General features: G+C 38.3%; 1 protein-coding gene across 1 annotated transcript in view; it reads left to right on the top strand.

Annotated features, from left to right (window-relative positions):
• Positions 1-17,093, top strand: part of LOC110454384 (hydrocephalus-inducing protein-like) — a 154,655-nt gene extending 137,562 nt beyond the window's left edge. The window contains exons 73-80 of the mRNA XM_021503856.1: positions 2,724-3,163; positions 4,665-4,800; positions 7,139-7,441; positions 9,679-9,842; positions 10,107-10,257; positions 12,236-12,466; positions 12,644-12,871; positions 15,993-17,093. Of these exons, the coding sequence (XP_021359531.1) occupies positions 2,724-3,163; positions 4,665-4,800; positions 7,139-7,441; positions 9,679-9,842; positions 10,107-10,257; positions 12,236-12,466; positions 12,644-12,871; positions 15,993-16,478 (2,139 nt within the window). The 3' untranslated portion in view covers positions 16,479-17,093. The remainder of the gene's footprint in view (positions 1-2,723; positions 3,164-4,664; positions 4,801-7,138; positions 7,442-9,678; positions 9,843-10,106; positions 10,258-12,235; positions 12,467-12,643; positions 12,872-15,992) is intronic.
• Positions 17,094-19,013: the final 1,920 nt, after the last annotated feature.

Genomic DNA, 19,013 nt, shown 5'->3' with positions numbered 1-19,013 from the left:
ACTTATAATAGACAGTTTCTATACTATAACTTATAATAGACAGTTTCTATACTCTATCTTATAATAGACAGTTTCTATACTATAACTTATAATAGACAGTTTCTAAAACTCAATGTCTTCCAAAATTCTGATGCCATTTCAGGATATTTCATGGTGATGTCATCAATTGTGCCATTTTGAATTTTATAGAGGAATAGCTTTAATATCCTTGTTCTTCCGTTGGGATGAAGGTATTTTGACCAAATTTGAACAGTAGCATCCTATGGGAAAGGGAAATCAATTTTGTATAAATGGTGGGTTTGAACCCCCTGGGGGCAGAAGGGCAGGGCCATATAGGGTAAATAGAAAAATAGCTATAAAATCCATATTCTTCTGTAGGAATGACAGGATTATGTCAATATTTGGTCTTAAGCATCCTTGGGTGAAGGGGACCTAATTTTGTACCAACGTTGGGTCGCAGAGGGGCTGTGCCCAATATGAGAAACATAGCAAGTTCTTCAAACTCCTCCTTTTCCTGTTGGAATGACAGGATTTTGTCCAATTGCATATAAATATAATCCCTGACTAACCATGTAATACATGTACACTTCCAGCAACATCTGGCTATTTTAACTTCAATTTTGCTAACATTTCAGGTGAGCGATACAGGCCCTCTGGGCCTCTTATATTAGTAGGTGCCATCTTGGATAAAGTTTATCTCATGTTACATGGTTTTTAAAATGATTTGTACTTGAAAGTTATTCTCTCATTTGTGAATTTGTGAAACAGATTCAGCATCTTCAACAGATAGATCATGATACCAATTCACTCCAACAGATAAAACAAAATAGCATCATTCACTCTGAAAGATACTTTCCCTTTATCCAAACAGGGAGTCACTCAATCAGACAGGGGAGTCACTCAGTCAGACAGGGGAGTCACTCAGACAGACAGGGGAGTCACTTGATCAGACATGGGGGTCACTCAGTCAGACAGGGGAGTCACTCAGGCAGACAGGGAAGTCACTCAGACAGGGGAGTCACCCAATAAGACAGGGAAGTCACTCAGTCAGACAGGGAAGTCACTCAGTCAGACAGGGAAGTCACTCAGCCAGACAAGGGAGTCACTCAGTCAGACAGGATAGTCACTCATTCAGACAGGGGAGTCACTCAGTCAGACAGGAGAGTCACTCAGTCAGACAGGGGAGTCACTTAATCAGACAGGGGAGTCACTCAGTCAGACAGGGGAGTCACTTAATCAGACAGGGGAGTCACTCAGTCAGACAGGAGAGTCACTCAGTCAGACAGGGGAGTCACTTAATCAGACAGGGGAGTCACTCAGTCAGACAGGGAAGTCACTCAGCCAGACAAGGGAGTCACTCAGTCAGACAGGATAGTCACTCATTCAGACAGGGGAGTCACTCAGTCAGACAGGAGAGTCACTCAGTCAGACAGGGGAGTCACTTGATCAGACAGGGGAGTCACTCAGACAGACAGGGGAGTCACTTGATCGGACAGGGGAGTCACTCAGACAGACAGGGGAGTCACTTGATCAGACAGGGGAGTCACTCAGACAGACAGGGGAGTCACTTGATCGGACAGGGGAGTCACTCAGACAGACAGGGGAGTCACTTGATCAGACATGGGGGTCACTCAGTCAGACAGGGGAGTCACTCAGACAGACAGGGGAGTCACTTGATCAGACAGGGAAGTCACTCAGTCAGACAGGGAAGTCACTCAGTCAGACAGGGAAGTCACTCAGCCAGACAAGGGAGTCACTCAGTCAGACAGGGAAGTCACTCAGCCAGACAAGGGAGTCACTCAGTCAGACAGGATAGTCACTCATTCAGACAGGGGAGTCACTCAGTCAGACAGGTGAGTCACTCAGTCAGACAGGGGAGTCACTTGATCAGACAGGGGAGTCACTCAGACAGACAGGGGAGTCACTTGATCGGACAGGGGAGTCACTCAGACAGACAGGGGAGTCACTTGATCAGACATGGGGGTCACTCAGTCAGACAGGGGAGTCACTCAGTCACACAGGGGAGTCACTCAGTCAGACAGGGGAGTCCCTCAGTCAGACAGGGAAGTCACTCAGTCAGACAGGGGAGTCACTCGATCAGACAGGGGAGTGACTCAGTCAGACAAGGGAGTCACTCAATCAGACAAGGGAGTCACTCGATCAGACAGGGGAGTCACTCAGTCAGACAGGGGAGTCACTTAATCAGACAGGGGAGTCACTCAGTCAGACAGGTGAGTCACTCAGTCAGACAGGGGAGTCACTTGATCAGACAGGGAAGTCACTCAGTCAGACAGGGGAGTCACTCAGACAGACAGGGGAGTCACTTGATCAGACATGGGGGTCACTCAGTCAGACAGGGGAGTCACTCAGTCAGACAGGAGAGTCACTCAGTCAGACAGGGGAGTCACTTGATCAGACAAGGGAGTCACTCGATCAGACAGGGGAGTCACTCAGACAGACAGGGGAGTCACTTGATCAGACAGGGAAGTCACTCAGTCAGACAGGGAAGTCACTCAGTCAGACAAGGGAGTCACTCAATCAGACAAGGGAGTCACTCGATCAGACAGGGGAGTCACTCAGTCAGACAGGGAAGTCACTCAGTCAGACAGGGGAGTCACTCAGTCAGACAGGGAGTCACTCAGTCCGATAGGGGAGTCACTTTGTTTATGACAGGATATCTCTTGATAAAGAAAAATGCAATGTGTTTTTTATTTATATTTCAGATTGAGGTTGCTGATCCCAGGCATAAAATCTTGAACTTAGGCCCACGAGTTGTAAGCGATCTTGTCAAGAAATACATTCCAATAGTAAATAACAGCCCGGCACCAATAACTTTTAACCTGGCTCTTACCCCAGTGTCTGCAGCACTGCAGAAACCGGGTGTCATCTCTATCTCTCCCGTCAACACCATCACTCTGGAGCCAAAGGGAGGCACCATCAAGGTAGAGGTCATATTTGCTCCCAAGTGTAGGATTCCCCAGTTCAGTGAGGAAGTGATGCTGGAGTGTGCTGGACTATATCAGCCTCTATTTGTGCTCCAAGGATCCTGTTTGGGCATGGAAATCAATCTAGACACCTACGCTATTCCGTTTGGTGCTGTTGTCAAGGACAGTCAAAGTACACGCAAACTTGTGATGAGTAACACTGGCGATATGAATACAAAGTAAGTGTCTCTAAGGATCTGTAAGGCTCACAGTAACACCGCTAGACTAGTAAGTGTGTCTAAGGATCTGTAACCCTCACAGTAACACCGCTAGACTAGTAAGTGTGTCTAAGGATCTGTAACCCTCACAGTAACACCGCTAGACTAGTAAGTGTGTCTAAGGATCTGTAACCCTCACAGTAACACCGCTAGACTAGTAAGTGTGTCTAAGGATCTGTAACCCTCACAGTAACACCGCTAGACTAGTAAGTGTGTCTAAGGATCTGTAACCCTCACAGTAACACCGCTAGACTAGTAAGTGTGTCTAAGGATCTGTAACCCTCACAGTAACACCGCTAGACTAGTAAGTGTGTCTAAGGATCTGTAACCCTCATAGTAACACAGCTAGACTAGTAGGTGTGTCTAAGGATCTGTAACCCTCACAGTAACACCGCTAGACTAGTAAGTGTGTCTAAGGATCTGTAACCCTCACAGTAACACCGCTAGACTAGTAAGTGTGTCTAAGGATCTGTAACCCTCACAGTAACACCGCTAGACTAGTAAGTGTGTCTAAGGATCTGTAACCCTCACAGTAACACAGCTAGACTAGTAAGTGTGTCTAAGGATCTGTAACCCTCACAGTAACACAGCTAGACTAGTAAGTGTGTCTAAGGATCTGTAACCCTCACAGTAACACAGCTAGACTAGTAAGTGTGTCTAAGGATCTGTAACCCTCACAGTAACACAGCTAGACTAGTAAGTGTGTCTAAGGATCTGTAACCCTCACAGTAACACAGCTAGACTAGTAAGTGTGTCTAAGGATCTGTAACCCTCACAGTAACACAGCTAGACTAGTAAGTGTGTCTAAGGATCTGTAACCCTCACAGTAACACAGCTAGACTAGTAAGTGTGTCTAAGGATCTGTAACCCTCACAGTAACACAGCTAGACTAGTAAGTGTGTCTAAGGATCTGTAACCCTCACAGTAACACAGCTAGACTAGTAAGTGTGTCTAAGGATCTGTAACCCTCACAGTAACATAGCTAGACTAGTAAGTGTGTCTAAGGATCTGTAACCCTCACAGTAACATAGCTAGACTAGTAAGTGTGTCTAGTATGTCAACTTGGTATACAGTATATAGCACAGATTGATCTTAAACATGAATGTAATCACCAATGTTAAATCAAGTTCTTATGATTGACTAACTATGACTAGGGTAATACTAGTTGGCCAGTAGTGTACCGGGATGAAGGGCTACCAATCTAACCTTTTCTTTTTTTAAAGACTTGGAGTCAAAGATACTTATATTTTGCATGTAGGTTTATTTTAGTTCATTTTCAAGCTTACAATTGTAAGAGACAGAAATGTCACTTAACATTCATTGAATACTGGTTATGGAATGTACTGGGTAAGTTGTGCTTACTGTACTGGGTAAGTTGTGTTTACTGTATTGTGAATGTGATGAAGTTACTTATAGGGAATCGTTAGCTGTGGTATAGTTTATATTCAATGTTTTGTCACAGGTTTAAGTGGGATAGCAAGAAATTCCGCCCTGACTTTTCTATTACCCCAGCAGAGGGCTACATTACATCAGGAATGGATGTGACATTTGAGGTGACCTTCCATCCGAAAGAACTCAATCAAGACATCAGATATGATGTAAGTGTCATTTAAAAGCAAATAAATCATTTTCCTCAAAAAAATGTCACCAGTCACTTCAAAAAAAAAATCCATTCCATTATTTCCATGATTCAAAGCAAAATATACTTATGAATACCTGACACAAAACAATAACACACCTGTATACATGATACAGAGTAAACACACCTGTATAAATAATACAGAGTAAACACACCTGTATAAATGATACAAAGTAAACACACCTGTATAAATAATACAAAGTAAACACACCTGTATACATGATACAGGGTAAACACACCTGTATACATGATACAGGGTAAACACAACTGTATACATGATACAGAGTAGTCACACCTGTATACATGATACAGAGTAAACACACCTGTATACATGATACAGAGTAGTCACACCTGTATACATGATACAGAGTAAACACCTGTATACATGATACAGAGTAAACAAACTTGTACACATGATACAGAGTAGTCACACCTGTATACATCATACAGAGTAAACACACCTGTATACATGATACAGAGTAGTCACACCTGTATACATGACACAAAGTAAACACACCTGTATACATGATACAGAGTAAACACACCTGTATACATGATACAGAGTAAACACACCTGTATACATGATACAGAGTAAACACACCTGTATACATGATACAGAGTAAACACACCTGTATACATGATACAGAGTAAACACACCTGTATACATGATACAGAGTAAACACACCTGTATACATGATACAGAGTAAACACACCTGTATACATGATACAGAGTAAACACACCTGTATACATGATACAGAGTAAACACACCTGTATACATGATACAGAGTAAACACACCTGTATACATGATACAGAGTAAACACACCTGTATACATGATACAGAGTAAACACACCTGTATACATGATACAGAGTAAACACACCTGTATACATGATACAGAGTAAACACACCTGTATACATGATACAGAGTAGTCACACCTGTATACATGATACAGAGTAAACACACCTGTATACATGATACAGAGTAAACACACCTGTATACATGATACAGAGTAAACACACCTGTATACATGATACAGAGTAAACACACCTGTATACATGATACAGAGTAAACACACCTGTATACATGATACAGAGTAAACACACCTGTATACATGATACAGAGTAAACACACCTGTATACATGATACAGAGTAAACACACCTGTATACATGATACAGAGTAAACACACCTGTATACATGATACAGAGTAAACACACCTGTATACATGATACAGAGTAAACACACCTGTATACATGATACAGAGTAAACACACCTGTATACATGATACAGAGTAAACACACCTGTATACATGATACAGAGTAAACACACCTGTATACATGATACAGAGTAAACACACCTGTATACATGATACAGAGTAAACACACCTGTATACATGATACAGAGTAAACACACCTGTATACATGATACAGAGTAAACACACCTGTATACATGATACAGAGTAAACACACCTGTATACATGATACAGAGTAAACACACCTGTATACATGATACAGAGTAAACACACCTGTATACATGATACAGAGTAAACACACCTGTATACATGATACAGAGTAAACACACCTGTATACATGATACAGAGTAAACACACCTGTATACATGATACAGAGTAAACACACCTGTATACATGATACAGAGTAAACACACCTGTATACATGATACAGAGTAAACACACCTGTATACATGATACAGAGTAAACACACCTGTATACATGATACAGAGTAAACACACCTGTATACATGATACAGAGTAAACACACCTGTATACATGATACAGAGTAAACACACCTGTATACATGACACAAAGTAAACACACCTGTATACATGACACAAAGTAAACACACCTGTATACATAACACAAAGTAAACACACCTGTATAAATAATACAAAGTAAACACACCTGTATAAATAATACAAAGTAAACACACCTGTATAAATAATACAAAGTAAACACACCTGTATACATGGTACAGAGTAAACACACCTGTATACATGACACAAAGTAAACACACCTGTATACATGACACAAAGTAAACACACCTGTATACATGATACAATGTAAACACACCTGTATACATGATAAAGTATATACACCTGTATGTGCATGTATCAACAAACATGATGTTTAGCCATGCATACACATTGATGCAAGGTAGTCATAAAACTATATGCAAGATGCAAAATAAATATATCACGTCTGTAACTGTTTGACTCCACCATTTGTTTTCAATTGAAGCTATACTTTGCTGATTGTGCAGTTCATTTTCTTTAATCTTGTAGAGTTTGCGCTGCTTCTTCCCCGAGTCGAGTCCTCACAAGCCTGTCACTTTGACATTGACTGGTATGTGTGTGAGCTTGCCTGCTCCTAAAGAGACTCAGCACCTGTCAACACACGTAAGACAGGCAGAGACCAAGTTCCTGTCCATCCCCAACAAAACTAACATGACATGGATTCTTAAGCCTATCATTGATGGAGAATACTGGTCAGGGCCTGTCACCTTCACAGTTGAGGCTGGACAGACAAAACAGTTCCCCCTCACTTACCGTCCACTGACCATGACACCAGAGGGCAAGAAACATCAAGTATGTATCTGTGGGTCACACCAAGTATGTATCTGTGGGTCACTCCAAGCATGTATCTGCGGGTCACACCAAATATGTATCTGTGGGTCACACCAAGTATGTATCTGTTGGTCGCACCAAGTATGTATCTGCGGGTCACACCAAGTAAGTATCTGTGAGTCACATCAAGTATGTAGCTGTGGGTCACACCAAGTATGTATCTGTGAGTCACACCAAGTATATATCTGTGGGTCACACCAAGTATGTATCTGTGTGTCACACCAAAGTATGTATCTGTGGGTCACACCAAGTATGTATCTGCATGTCACACCAAGTATGTATCTGTGGGTCACACCAAATATGTATCTGCGGGTCACACCAAGTATGTATCTGTGGGTAACACCAAGTATGTATCTGTGGGTCACACCAAGGATGTATCTGTGAGTCACACCAAGCATGTATCTGTGGGTCACACCAAGTATGTATCTGCATGTCACACCAAGTATGTATCTGTGGGTCACACCAAGGATGTATCTGTGGGTCACACCAAGTATGTATCTGCATGTCACACCAAGTATGTATCTGTGGGTCACACCAAATATGTATCTGCGGGTCACACCAAGTATGTATCTGTGAATCACACCAAGTATATATCTGTGGGTCACACCAAGTATGTATCTGTTGGTCGCACCAAGTATGAATCTGCGGGGCACACCAAGTATGTATCTGTGAGTCACACCAAGTACGTATCTGCGTGTCACACCAAGTATGTATCTGTGGGTCACACCAAGGATGTATCTGTGAGTCACACCAAGCATGTATCTGTGGGTCACACCAAGCATGTATCTGCGGGTCACACCAAATATGTATCTGTGGGTCACACCAAGTATGTATCTGTTGGTCGCACCAAGTATGTATCTGCGGGTCACACCAAGTATGTATCTGCGGGTCACACCAAGTAAGTATCTGTGAGTCACATCAAGTATGTAGCTGTGGGTCACACCAAGTATGTATCTGTGAGTCACACCAAGTACGTATCTGCGTGTCACACCAAGTATGTATCTGTGGGTCACACCAAATATGTATCTGCGGGTCACACCAAGTATGTATCTGCGGGTCACACCAAATATGTATCTGAGGGTCACACCAAGCATGTATCTGCGGGTCACACCAAATATGTATCTGTGGGTCACACCAAGTATGTATCTGCGTGTCACACCAAGCATGTATCTGAGGGTCACACCAAGTATGTATCTGTGGGTCACACCAAGTATATATCTGTGGGTCACACCAAGTATGTATCTGTTGGTCGCACCAAGTATGAATCTGCGGGTAACACCAAGTATGTATCTGTGAGTCACACCAAGCATGTATCTGTGGGTCACACCAAGCATGTATCTGTGGGTCACACCAAGTATGTATCTGTTGGTCGCACCAAGTATGAATCTGCGGGTCACACCAAGTATGTATCTGTGAGTCACACCAAGTATATATCTGTGGGTCACACCAAGTATGTATCTGCGTGTCACACCAAGTATGTATCTGTGGGTCCCACCAAGTATGTATCTGCGGGTCACACTAAGTATGTATCTGCGGGTCACACCAAGTATGTATCTGCGGGTCACACCAAGTAAGTATCTGTGAGTCACATCAAGTATGTAGCTGTGGGTCACACCAAGTATGTATCTGTGAGTCATACCAAGTATGTATCTGTGGGTCACACCAAATATGTATCTGCGGGTCACACCAAGTAAGTATCTGCGGGTCACACCAAGTATGTATCTGCGGGTCACACCAAGTATGTATCTGCGGATCACACCAAGTAAGTATCTGCGGGTCACACCAAGTATGTATCTGTGAGTCACACCAAGTATGTAGCTGTGGGTCACACCAAGTATGTATCTGCGGGTCACACCAAGTATGTATCTGTGGGTCACACCAAGTATGCTTCTGTGGGTCACACCAAGTATGTATCTGTGGGTCACACCAAGTATGTATCTGTGGGTCACACCAAGTAAGTATCTGCGGGTCACACCAAGTATGTATCTGTGGGTCACACCAAGTATGTAGCTGTGNATCTGTGGGTCACACAAAGTATGTATCTGTGGGTCACACAAAGTATGTTATCTGGATTGCATAATCAATTTTGCTTTTGATTTAAAAAAAACACCCAGATGAGCTATTAAGGCCCTGGGCCTCTTGTTTCAAGAAATTATTAAGATGAATGTATCAAATATTGGCCATTGAACTATTTGCAGGGGACTATTTTCTTCCCAATGCCAGACGGCCAAGGTTTACTGTTCAATATGATGGGTGTGTCTGAGCCTCCAAAGCCAAACAGTAAACCTCACTTTGATGTTCCATGTAAGGTGGCCCACACAGAACTTCTCAGTGTGGACAACTGGCTGAAAAGGCCACAAAGGTATATAATGCCAGATAGCTATTACATTTCCCACAGATATCTGTGCTTGTATTTTCTATATATTTTGGATGAAAAATCACATGTGTCCTTCTGTAAAATTTCCTAGTTACCAAGAGTGAATACATTCACAGTTGGTTGTCATTTTTTGATTCCCTCTTATGCTGGTTAAACAAAATCATAAGTATGTCCTTTTTTCCTAGTTACATGGGAATACTATTGATTTTCACCTATTTTCTAAACAATGTTTTTTTTTTCACCCAATAGATTTGCTGTACTGAAAGAAACCATAAAGGCTGAGAAACTAGACACGGGGACATCAGTTAAGGGGATGGAATACATTGATGTTCCAGCCAGTGGTAAAAAGGACTACAAGCTGACATTCTATGCCCACAAGGAGGGTGTCACCATGCTCAAGGTACAGACACTGGTTTCAACAATAGCATTAAGAGAATATTTAAAAGAGTAAACTACAACATTATCATATAAACCTTGTACTTTTAAAAGGTTGAGAAAACACATTGTGACATTAAATAGCTAAGTAGGCTGTGTAACATTAATTGGTATAAAGGCTCTGTAACATTTAGTGTTTATAGACTGTGTAATATTAATTGGTATAAAGGCTCTGTAACATTTAGTGTTTATAGACTGTGTAATATTAATTGGTATAAAGGCTCTGTAACATTTAGTGTTTATAGACTGTGTAATATTAATTGGTATAAAGGCTCTGTAACATTTAGTGTTTATAGACTGTGTAATATTAATTGGTATAAAGGCTCTGTAACATTTAGTGTTTATAGACTGTGTAATATTAATTGGTATAAAGGCTCTGTAACATTTAGTGTTTATAGACTGTGTAATATTAATTGGTATAAAGGCTCTGTAACATTTAGTGTTTATAGACTGTGTAATATTAATTGGTATAAAGGCTCTGTAACATTTAGTGTTTATAGACTGTGTAATATTAATTGGTATAAAGGCTCTGTAACATTTAGTGTTTATAGACTGTGTAATATTAATTGGTATAAAGGCTCTGTAACATTTAGTGTTTATAGACTGTGTAATATTAATTGGTATAAAGGCTCTGTAACATTTAGTGTTTATAGACTGTGTAATATTAATTGGTATAAAGGCTCTGTAACATTTAGTGTTTATAGACTGTGTAATATTAATTGGTATAATAGGCTGTACTACATAAATTGGTATAATAGGCTGTTTTACATTAATTGGTATAATAGGCTGTTTTACATTAATTGGTATAATAGGCTGTGTTAAATTAATTGGTATAATAGGCTGTGTTAAATTAATTGATATAATAGGCTGTGTAACATTAATTGGTATAATAGGCTGTTTTACATTAATTGGTATAATAGGCTGTGTTAAATTAATTGGTATAATAAGCTGTGTAATATTAATTGATATAATAGACTGTGTAACATTAATTGGTATAATAGTCTGTGTTACAATAATTGGTATAATAGGCTGTGTAATATTAATTGGTATAATAGGCTGTGTAATATTAATTGGTATAATAGGCTGTATTACATTAATTGATATAATAGGCTGTGTTACATTAATTGGTATAATAGGCTGTTTTACATTAATTGGTATAATAGGCTGTGTTAAATTAATTGGTATAATAAGCTGTGTTACATTAATTGGTATAATAGACTGTTTTACATTAATTGGTATAATAGGCTGTTTTACATTAATTGGTATAATAAGCTGTTTTACATTTATTGGTATAATAGGCTGTATTACATTAATTGGTATAATAAGCTGTGTTACATTAATTGGTATAATAGACTGTGTAATATTAATTGGTATAATAGGCTGTATTACATTAGTTGGTATAATAGGCTGTATAACATTAATTGGTATACTAGGCTGTGTTACATTAATTGGTATAATAGGCTTTGTTAAATTAATTGGTATAATAGGCTGTATTACATTAATTGGTATAATAAGCTGTGTAATATTAATTGGTATAATAGGCTGTTTGACATTAATTGGTATAATAGGCTGTGTAACATTAATTGGTATAATAGTCTGTATTACATTAATTGGTATAATAGACTGTGTAATATTAATTGGTATAATAGGCTGTATTACATTAATTTATATTAGAGGCTGTGTTACATTAATTGGTATAATAGTCTGTATAACATTAATTTGTATAATAGGCTGTATAACATTAATTGGTATAATAGGCTGTTTTACATTAATTGGTATAATAGGCTGTGTTGAATTAATTGGTATAATAGGCTGTGTTACATTAATTGGTATAATAGGCTGTTTTACATTACATATTGCAGTTTGCTCTTGGATTGGAACTCTGTGTAATCATAAATATGGAAGATGTAATTAATTATATGTTACTTGTTTTTATCTCACAGGTCACATTTATTAATGAGAAGACTCAGGAATACCAGTTCTATGAGGTGACTTTTCGTGCAACAAAACAAGGGACTGTGGGAACCATTGATTTGTCCACCCCAGTCCGACAGAGTGTACTCCACACCATCACTATAGATAATCCTCTGGGATATGCTGTTTCCTTCAATGGCACGTGTACTCTGCCAGAAATCCTCATGCCACCCCAGTTCAATGTCCCTGCCAACTCAACAGTAAGTTCAGTGCATGTCAATGAATACCTGTAAAGTAGTCACAAAAGCTTTTTACTCAAAACCAAATAAGCATTCTTTCTAAACAAGTTTTGAAACTGAACTTGTGAACGAATACACAAAAACAAAATCAGAATTCTACAACGTGAGACAGGCTAACATTGTGTTTTGTTCTTTCAGGGTGAAGTTAGCATAGAGTACCAGCCTCTAAAGGTAGGCGATTTCCAGGGCAAGATCGAGTATGTGTGTTCTGACCTTGGCAGCTACACCTATGACCTTAACCTGAAAGCAACTGCTGCTGGACCAGAGAAGGCTCTCTATTTTAGGACATGTCTAGGTCAGGCACAGTCACACATTGCAAAATTCCTGAACTTTGCAAAACAGGCCAAAGCAGACTACACATGCAAGGTAAGAAACTATTCCATTGTTACATCATATAGAAAAGGTCCATATCTTCTTAAATATAGATGGCTCCAGGCAGATTGAAATAAATCTACCTGTCCAGCATTCTGTTTGTATAAACTACTTTATATGATCAGAACGTTGGCCAGGTAGACAAATATATTCAATGTGTATAAATGTTCGTTTTATGTGAAATTTTCCTGTTTAGTATGCTGATAATCAAAGAAATGGTTTTGCCTTTTAAGTGACTGAATGCAGTGTCGTTAGAAGTGAGAAATATCTAACTTATGTTGGATTTTAAGATTTTTACCATACAAGCAGTAAACATTTTGTATAGCATTTTGATTTTAGCCAGTGATTTTGCTTCACCATTAACGTTGCAAGAGCTCACAGTTTGTTTGGTATTAGTCTTCACCTCAGTATGTGTAATATTGTGTATATCTGAGAGTAAGTAATTAATGGCTTGGTCTGTTCATAGAGAGTAAGTCACTAATGGCTTGGTCTGTTCATAGAGAGTAAGTCATTAGTGACTTGGTCTATTCATAGAGAGTAAGTCACTAATGACTTGGTCTATTCATAGAGAGTAAGTCACTAATGGCTTGGTCTATTCATAGATAGTAAGTCACTAATGGCTTGGTCTATTCATAGAGAGTAAGTCATTAATGACTTGGTCTATTCATAGAGAGTAAGTCATTAATGACTTGGTCTATTTATAGAGAGTAAGTCACCAATGGCTTGGTCTATTCATAGAGAATCAGTCATTAATGACTTGGTCTATTCATAGAGAGTAAGTCATTAATGACTTGGTCTATTCATAGAGAGTAAGTCACTAATGGCTTGGTCTATTCATAGAGAGTAAGTCACTAATGGCTTGGTCTATTCATAGAGAGTAAGTCAATAATGGCTTGGGCAATTCATTGAGAATAAGTCATTAATGGCTTGATCTATTCATAGAGAGTAAGTCAATAATGAATTGGTCTATTCATAGAGAGTAAGTCAATAGTTGGTCTATTCATATAGAGTAAGTCCTTAATGGCTTGGTCTATTCATAGAGAGTAAGACATTAATGGCTTGGTCTATTCATAGAGAATAAGTCATTAATGGATTTATCTATTCATAGAGAGTAAGTCAATAAGGGCTTGGTCTATTCATAGAGAGTAAGTCACTAATGGCTTGGTCTGTTCATAGAGAGTAAGTCACTAATGGCTTGGTCTGTTCATAGAGAGTAAGTCACTAATGGCTTGGTCTGTTCATAGAGAGTAAGTCACTAATGGCTTGGTCTATTCATAGAGAGTAAGTCAATTATGGCTTGGTCTACTCATAGAGAGTAAGTCATTAATGGCTTGGTCTATTCATAGGGAGTAAGTCATTCATGACTTGGTCTATTCATAGAGAGTAAATCATTAATGGCTTGGTCTATTCATAGAGAATAAGTCATTAATGGCTTGATCTATTTATAGAGAGTAAGTCATTAATGACTTGGTCTATTCATAGAGAGTAAATCAATAATGGCTTGGGCAATTCATTGAGAATAAGTCATTAATGGCTTGATCTATTCATAGAGAGAAAGGCAATAATGACTTGGTCTATTCATAGAGAGTAAGTCAATAATGGCTTGGTCTATTCATAGAGAGTAAGTCATTAATGGCTTGGGCAATTCATTGAGAATACGTCATTAATGGCTTGATCTATTCATAGAGAGTAAGTCATTAATGGCTTGGCCTATTCATAGAGAGTAAGTCATTAATGGCTTGGTCTATTCATAGAAAGTAAGTCAATAATGGCTTGGGCAATTCATTGAGGATAAGTCATTAGTGGCCTGATCTATTCATAGAGAGAAAGTCAATAATGGCTTGGTCTATTCATAAAGAGTAAGTCACTAATGGCTTGGTCTATTCATAGAGAGTAAGTCAATAATGACTTGGTCTTTTCATAGAGAGTAAGTCATTAATGGCTTGGTCTATTCATAGAGAGTAAGTCAATCATGGCTTGGTCTATTCATAGAGATTAAGTCAATAATGACTTGGTCTATTCATAGAGAGTAAGTCAATAATGGCTTGGGCTATTCATAGAGAGTAAGTCATTAATGGCTTGGTCTATTCATAGAGAGTAAGTCAATAATGGCTTGGGCAATTCATTGAGAATAAGTCATTAATGGCTTGATCTATTCATAGAGAGTAAGTCAATAATGAATTGGTCTATTCATAGAGAGTAAGTCAATAGTTGGTCTATTCATATAGAGTAAGTCCTTAATGGCTTGGTCTATTCATAGAGAGTAAGACATTAATGTCTTGGTCTATTCATAGAGAATAAGTCATTAATGGATTGATCTATTCATAGAGAGTAAGTCAATAATGGCTTGGTCTATTCATAGAGAGTAAGTCATTAATGGCTTGGTCTATTCATAGAGAGTAAGTCAATAATGACTTGGTCTATTCATTGAGAATAAGTCATTAATGGCTTGATCTCTTCATAGAGAGTAAGGCAATAATGACTTGGTCTATTCATAGAGAATAAGTCAATAATGGCTTGATCTATTCATAGAGAGTAAGTAATTAATGGCTTGGTCTATTCATAGAGAGTAAGTCATTAATGGCTAGGTTTATTCATAGAGAGTAAGTCATTAATGGCTTTGTCTATTCATGGAGAGTAAGTCATTAATGGCTTCGTCTATTCATAGAGAGTAAGTCAATAATGGCTTGGGCAATTCATTGAGAATAAGTGGTTATTGGGTGGAATAATTCATTGTGCACACATACACGCATACAGGCAAACACAATACACATGGAGGCACGTCCTTAAATGACCTTAGCTGTTGCTAGGACATAAAACCATGTAAAACCAAAATCATTGTGAAAAAGTAGTTATTTGAATGGCAATTTTTGAGAATATGTAGTTATTAGGGCACTTCCTGATTGTTAGATAGGGGACACCACTCTAAGGGGTATAAGTGACTTTAAAGTTGACAAAAAGGGAATGTCATTTTAACAACCTATAAACAGAACTAAATCCTACATAAGATGTAATGTCAGTTTTGTAGTGTAGCCATGTGAATGGAGCTGATTTTTGCAGATGTTGTGATGGACAATTCCTCCATTCATTGTTGAATTAACCTGTTATTTTGCAGACGGACAATTCTGACTTCCATGTAGAGAAGTCTGTGGCCGCAGCTCCAGGCTCTACTGGAGGCACTGAGGTCAATCTAGAGGTCACATTTGAACCTTCACGACTAGGTGAACAAAGAGCGAGTTTGCTGGTGAGCTCTACACAGGGAGGAGAGTACATGTTCCCACTGTTTGGAACTTGTGTAGCACCTAAACCACAGGGACCGTACATCATCAAAGCAGCTGGCACCACACATATCTCTTTCCGTAACGTGTTTGCAAGTACAACACCATTTATGTTCCAAGTTGACAATCCATTATTTCACCTTACAAAACAAAGTGAAAGTGTGCGGTCGCGGAAGGAGCACCGTATCGTAGTGGGATTTGATGGCAATGATAGTGGCTCCAAGGCTGTGGTCATGGGCAAACTTGTTGTATCATGTGCACGGTCAGCTGGAGGCAGTTCTAACGCCCAGTGGGTGTATTATCTTCGGGGCATCACAGTGTAGAAACAAGAGTAACCAAAGGACTACACAGATAAACAGCTTTAAACACTCAGAATGTATATTATGTTATTAATTACCTTGTGAAGGTACAATGATAAAATCAATCGTTATGAAACACTTTTATTTGTAAATATATATCAATGTGAATTTCTTTCAAAGGGAAATACTTGGTGTAAAGATTAATGTTTGATGGAATGTAGGATGGATTTATAAGGATAAAATTCAAATAACATTCCAAAAGAAACTTTTCAGTTTTCAAATTTTCAACCGAAGGAAATACTGGAAACATTATTTTTGAAAAAGTGTATTTTTGTATTGGCTGTTTTGTATATTTGCTATATAACATGATGAGATTCATATATAAAGGAAGATAGAAATAGAACTAGTGTGTCACTACATTGGGCTATCTGGTGAAAGCTGTTGTACAACAGTGCCTATGATTATTTATCATCCTTTGCTATACTCATAATAATGCCAACACAAAAATACTTGGATTTTGTCAGTGCATCAATATTTTGTTTAAAAATGCCATTTGACACAATGCTGATTACTAGTCTTTCAGCTGTAATGATTTATGCACATGTCACTGAAAACAATAAAGGTATTTATTTATTTAAAGTATTTTGTCTTTGTTTTTTTAGTTTTAACCGACACGTTTTCTATGTATGCATCAGTCTTTAGCACACCTGTCCCGAAAGGTCATATTAGTTTATGTCTTTGCATGACATCCATCCGTCATCAATTCTTAGCTCAGCTCACCCAAAGGGAAACCAAGATTGTCCAAATGAATGACCTTGACCCACTTTCAAGGTTACAGGAGTCAAATATCTTAAAATCTTAAAACAACTTCTCAATACCAATACGTCCTTGGGTGATGATATCTAGCCAGTAGCATACTGGAATAGGCCTTAGTTTGTTCAAAAGAATGACACTGATCTACTTTCAAAACCATTGGGTTCATGGTCGTTGATGTCATAATATGTTTAAGAATGTACCCTTCGGAGGTTTCAATCACGTTCAAGTCTCGTTTTGATCTGGTGTAATGGGGTTTTGTAATATTTACCTAACAAATTATGATCAAGTGGATGTTTTAGAAAAAGAAACACATTTCTTTTAATTCATTAGATATTAACAAAAGTTTAATAGCAGAACTTTTTATATCAAGTGTTTAATCTGCAAAAAATGGTAAAAAAATGAGTTTTTTTCATTAGAAAATAGGGGGTAGGGGTAACTAAAATCGGCTTTCTGAGTTAAAAGAATAAGATTAAGAAATTTTACTTCTGTACCTTTTAACATGATATATTCATATATTACTATGATAATTCACTGTAGCATTAAATTGTAGGCACTCCTACACCTAAATGCATGACTTGTTGCTACATGGCCACGAAAACAGAAACTTTGATTTTGTTTATAATGTAAGTATATATTAATTGTTAAATTTAGTATAGGAGGTTGGGCTGACTTTTCTGAAAGAACCTAATGAATGGAAGTAGGGTGTGTATGGGGGGTAAGGGGGTGGGTCTTTTTGGGGAAGCTTTTGAGAAAATGTTCAATGTTGCGTTTCAATACTACTTGATTATATGTTCAATGCTGTCTGATAATGTTCCTAAAGATATTTCCAAGCTATTTTTTGGCTTTAATGACCATGGTTAGTTTAAAAATATGCTGCTTTAATTGCCGGGGACTGGCATCAAACACTATAAAAAGATGCGACATTTTTGACAAGTGTAGAATCAACTACGATATCTCGGTCCTTATTGATACGCATTCCACAGATAAAGTTGAACAAAAGTGGTTAAATGAATGGGGATATACTGCAAAATTCTGTTCCTTTTCTAGTAGTAGTAGAGGAATAGCTATCCTCTTCAAAAACACATTTCAATTTGACATCGTGAAAGAAATTAAAGACACTAGTGGTAATTTTCTAATACTTGAGATTAAATTATTTGAGCGAAATATAATTTTGGCTGCAATATATGGCCCAAACGAAGATAGTCTGTCCTTCTTTGAGAATATCCAACGAAAACTTGAAACACTAAATAATAACTCTATCATTATATGTGGAGATTGGAATGTTCCACAGAACTATAACTTAGACACTGTTAATTACAAAAATAAAAATAATACAAAGAGTCAAGCTAAAATTCTGGAAATGATGTCAACATTAGATATTTTAGATATATGGAGAGAGTCTAACCCAGATACAAAACGATATACATGGCGGGGTCCACATAAAAAACAGGCACGTCTAGATTATTTTCTGATATCTTCTGATTTAGTATCTTGTGTTTCAAATACAGACATTGGGGTAAGTTATAGATCTGATCACACTCCAGTTTCTGTTTCTTTTAAATTTATTGAACAGCAGAGAGGAAAAGGTACCTGGAAATTTAACAATACTTTACTGCGCGATGCTAATTATGTACAAAAGGTAAAACAGTGTATTGTGGAAACATTGAATCAATATAGATTACCGGATGAACAAAATAACACTATATATTCAATTGACGACCAACTTTTATGGGAAACTATTAA

The sequence above is a fragment of the Mizuhopecten yessoensis genome, unplaced genomic scaffold (genome assembly GCF_002113885.1).
Source record: "Mizuhopecten yessoensis strain PY_sf001 unplaced genomic scaffold, ASM211388v2 scaffold7817, whole genome shotgun sequence".
NCBI classification, from domain to species: Eukaryota; Metazoa; Mollusca; class Bivalvia; order Pectinida; family Pectinidae; genus Mizuhopecten; species Mizuhopecten yessoensis.
The sequence above is the reverse complement of the archived record's forward strand: the minus strand, read 5'-3'. Positions and strand labels throughout refer to the sequence as shown.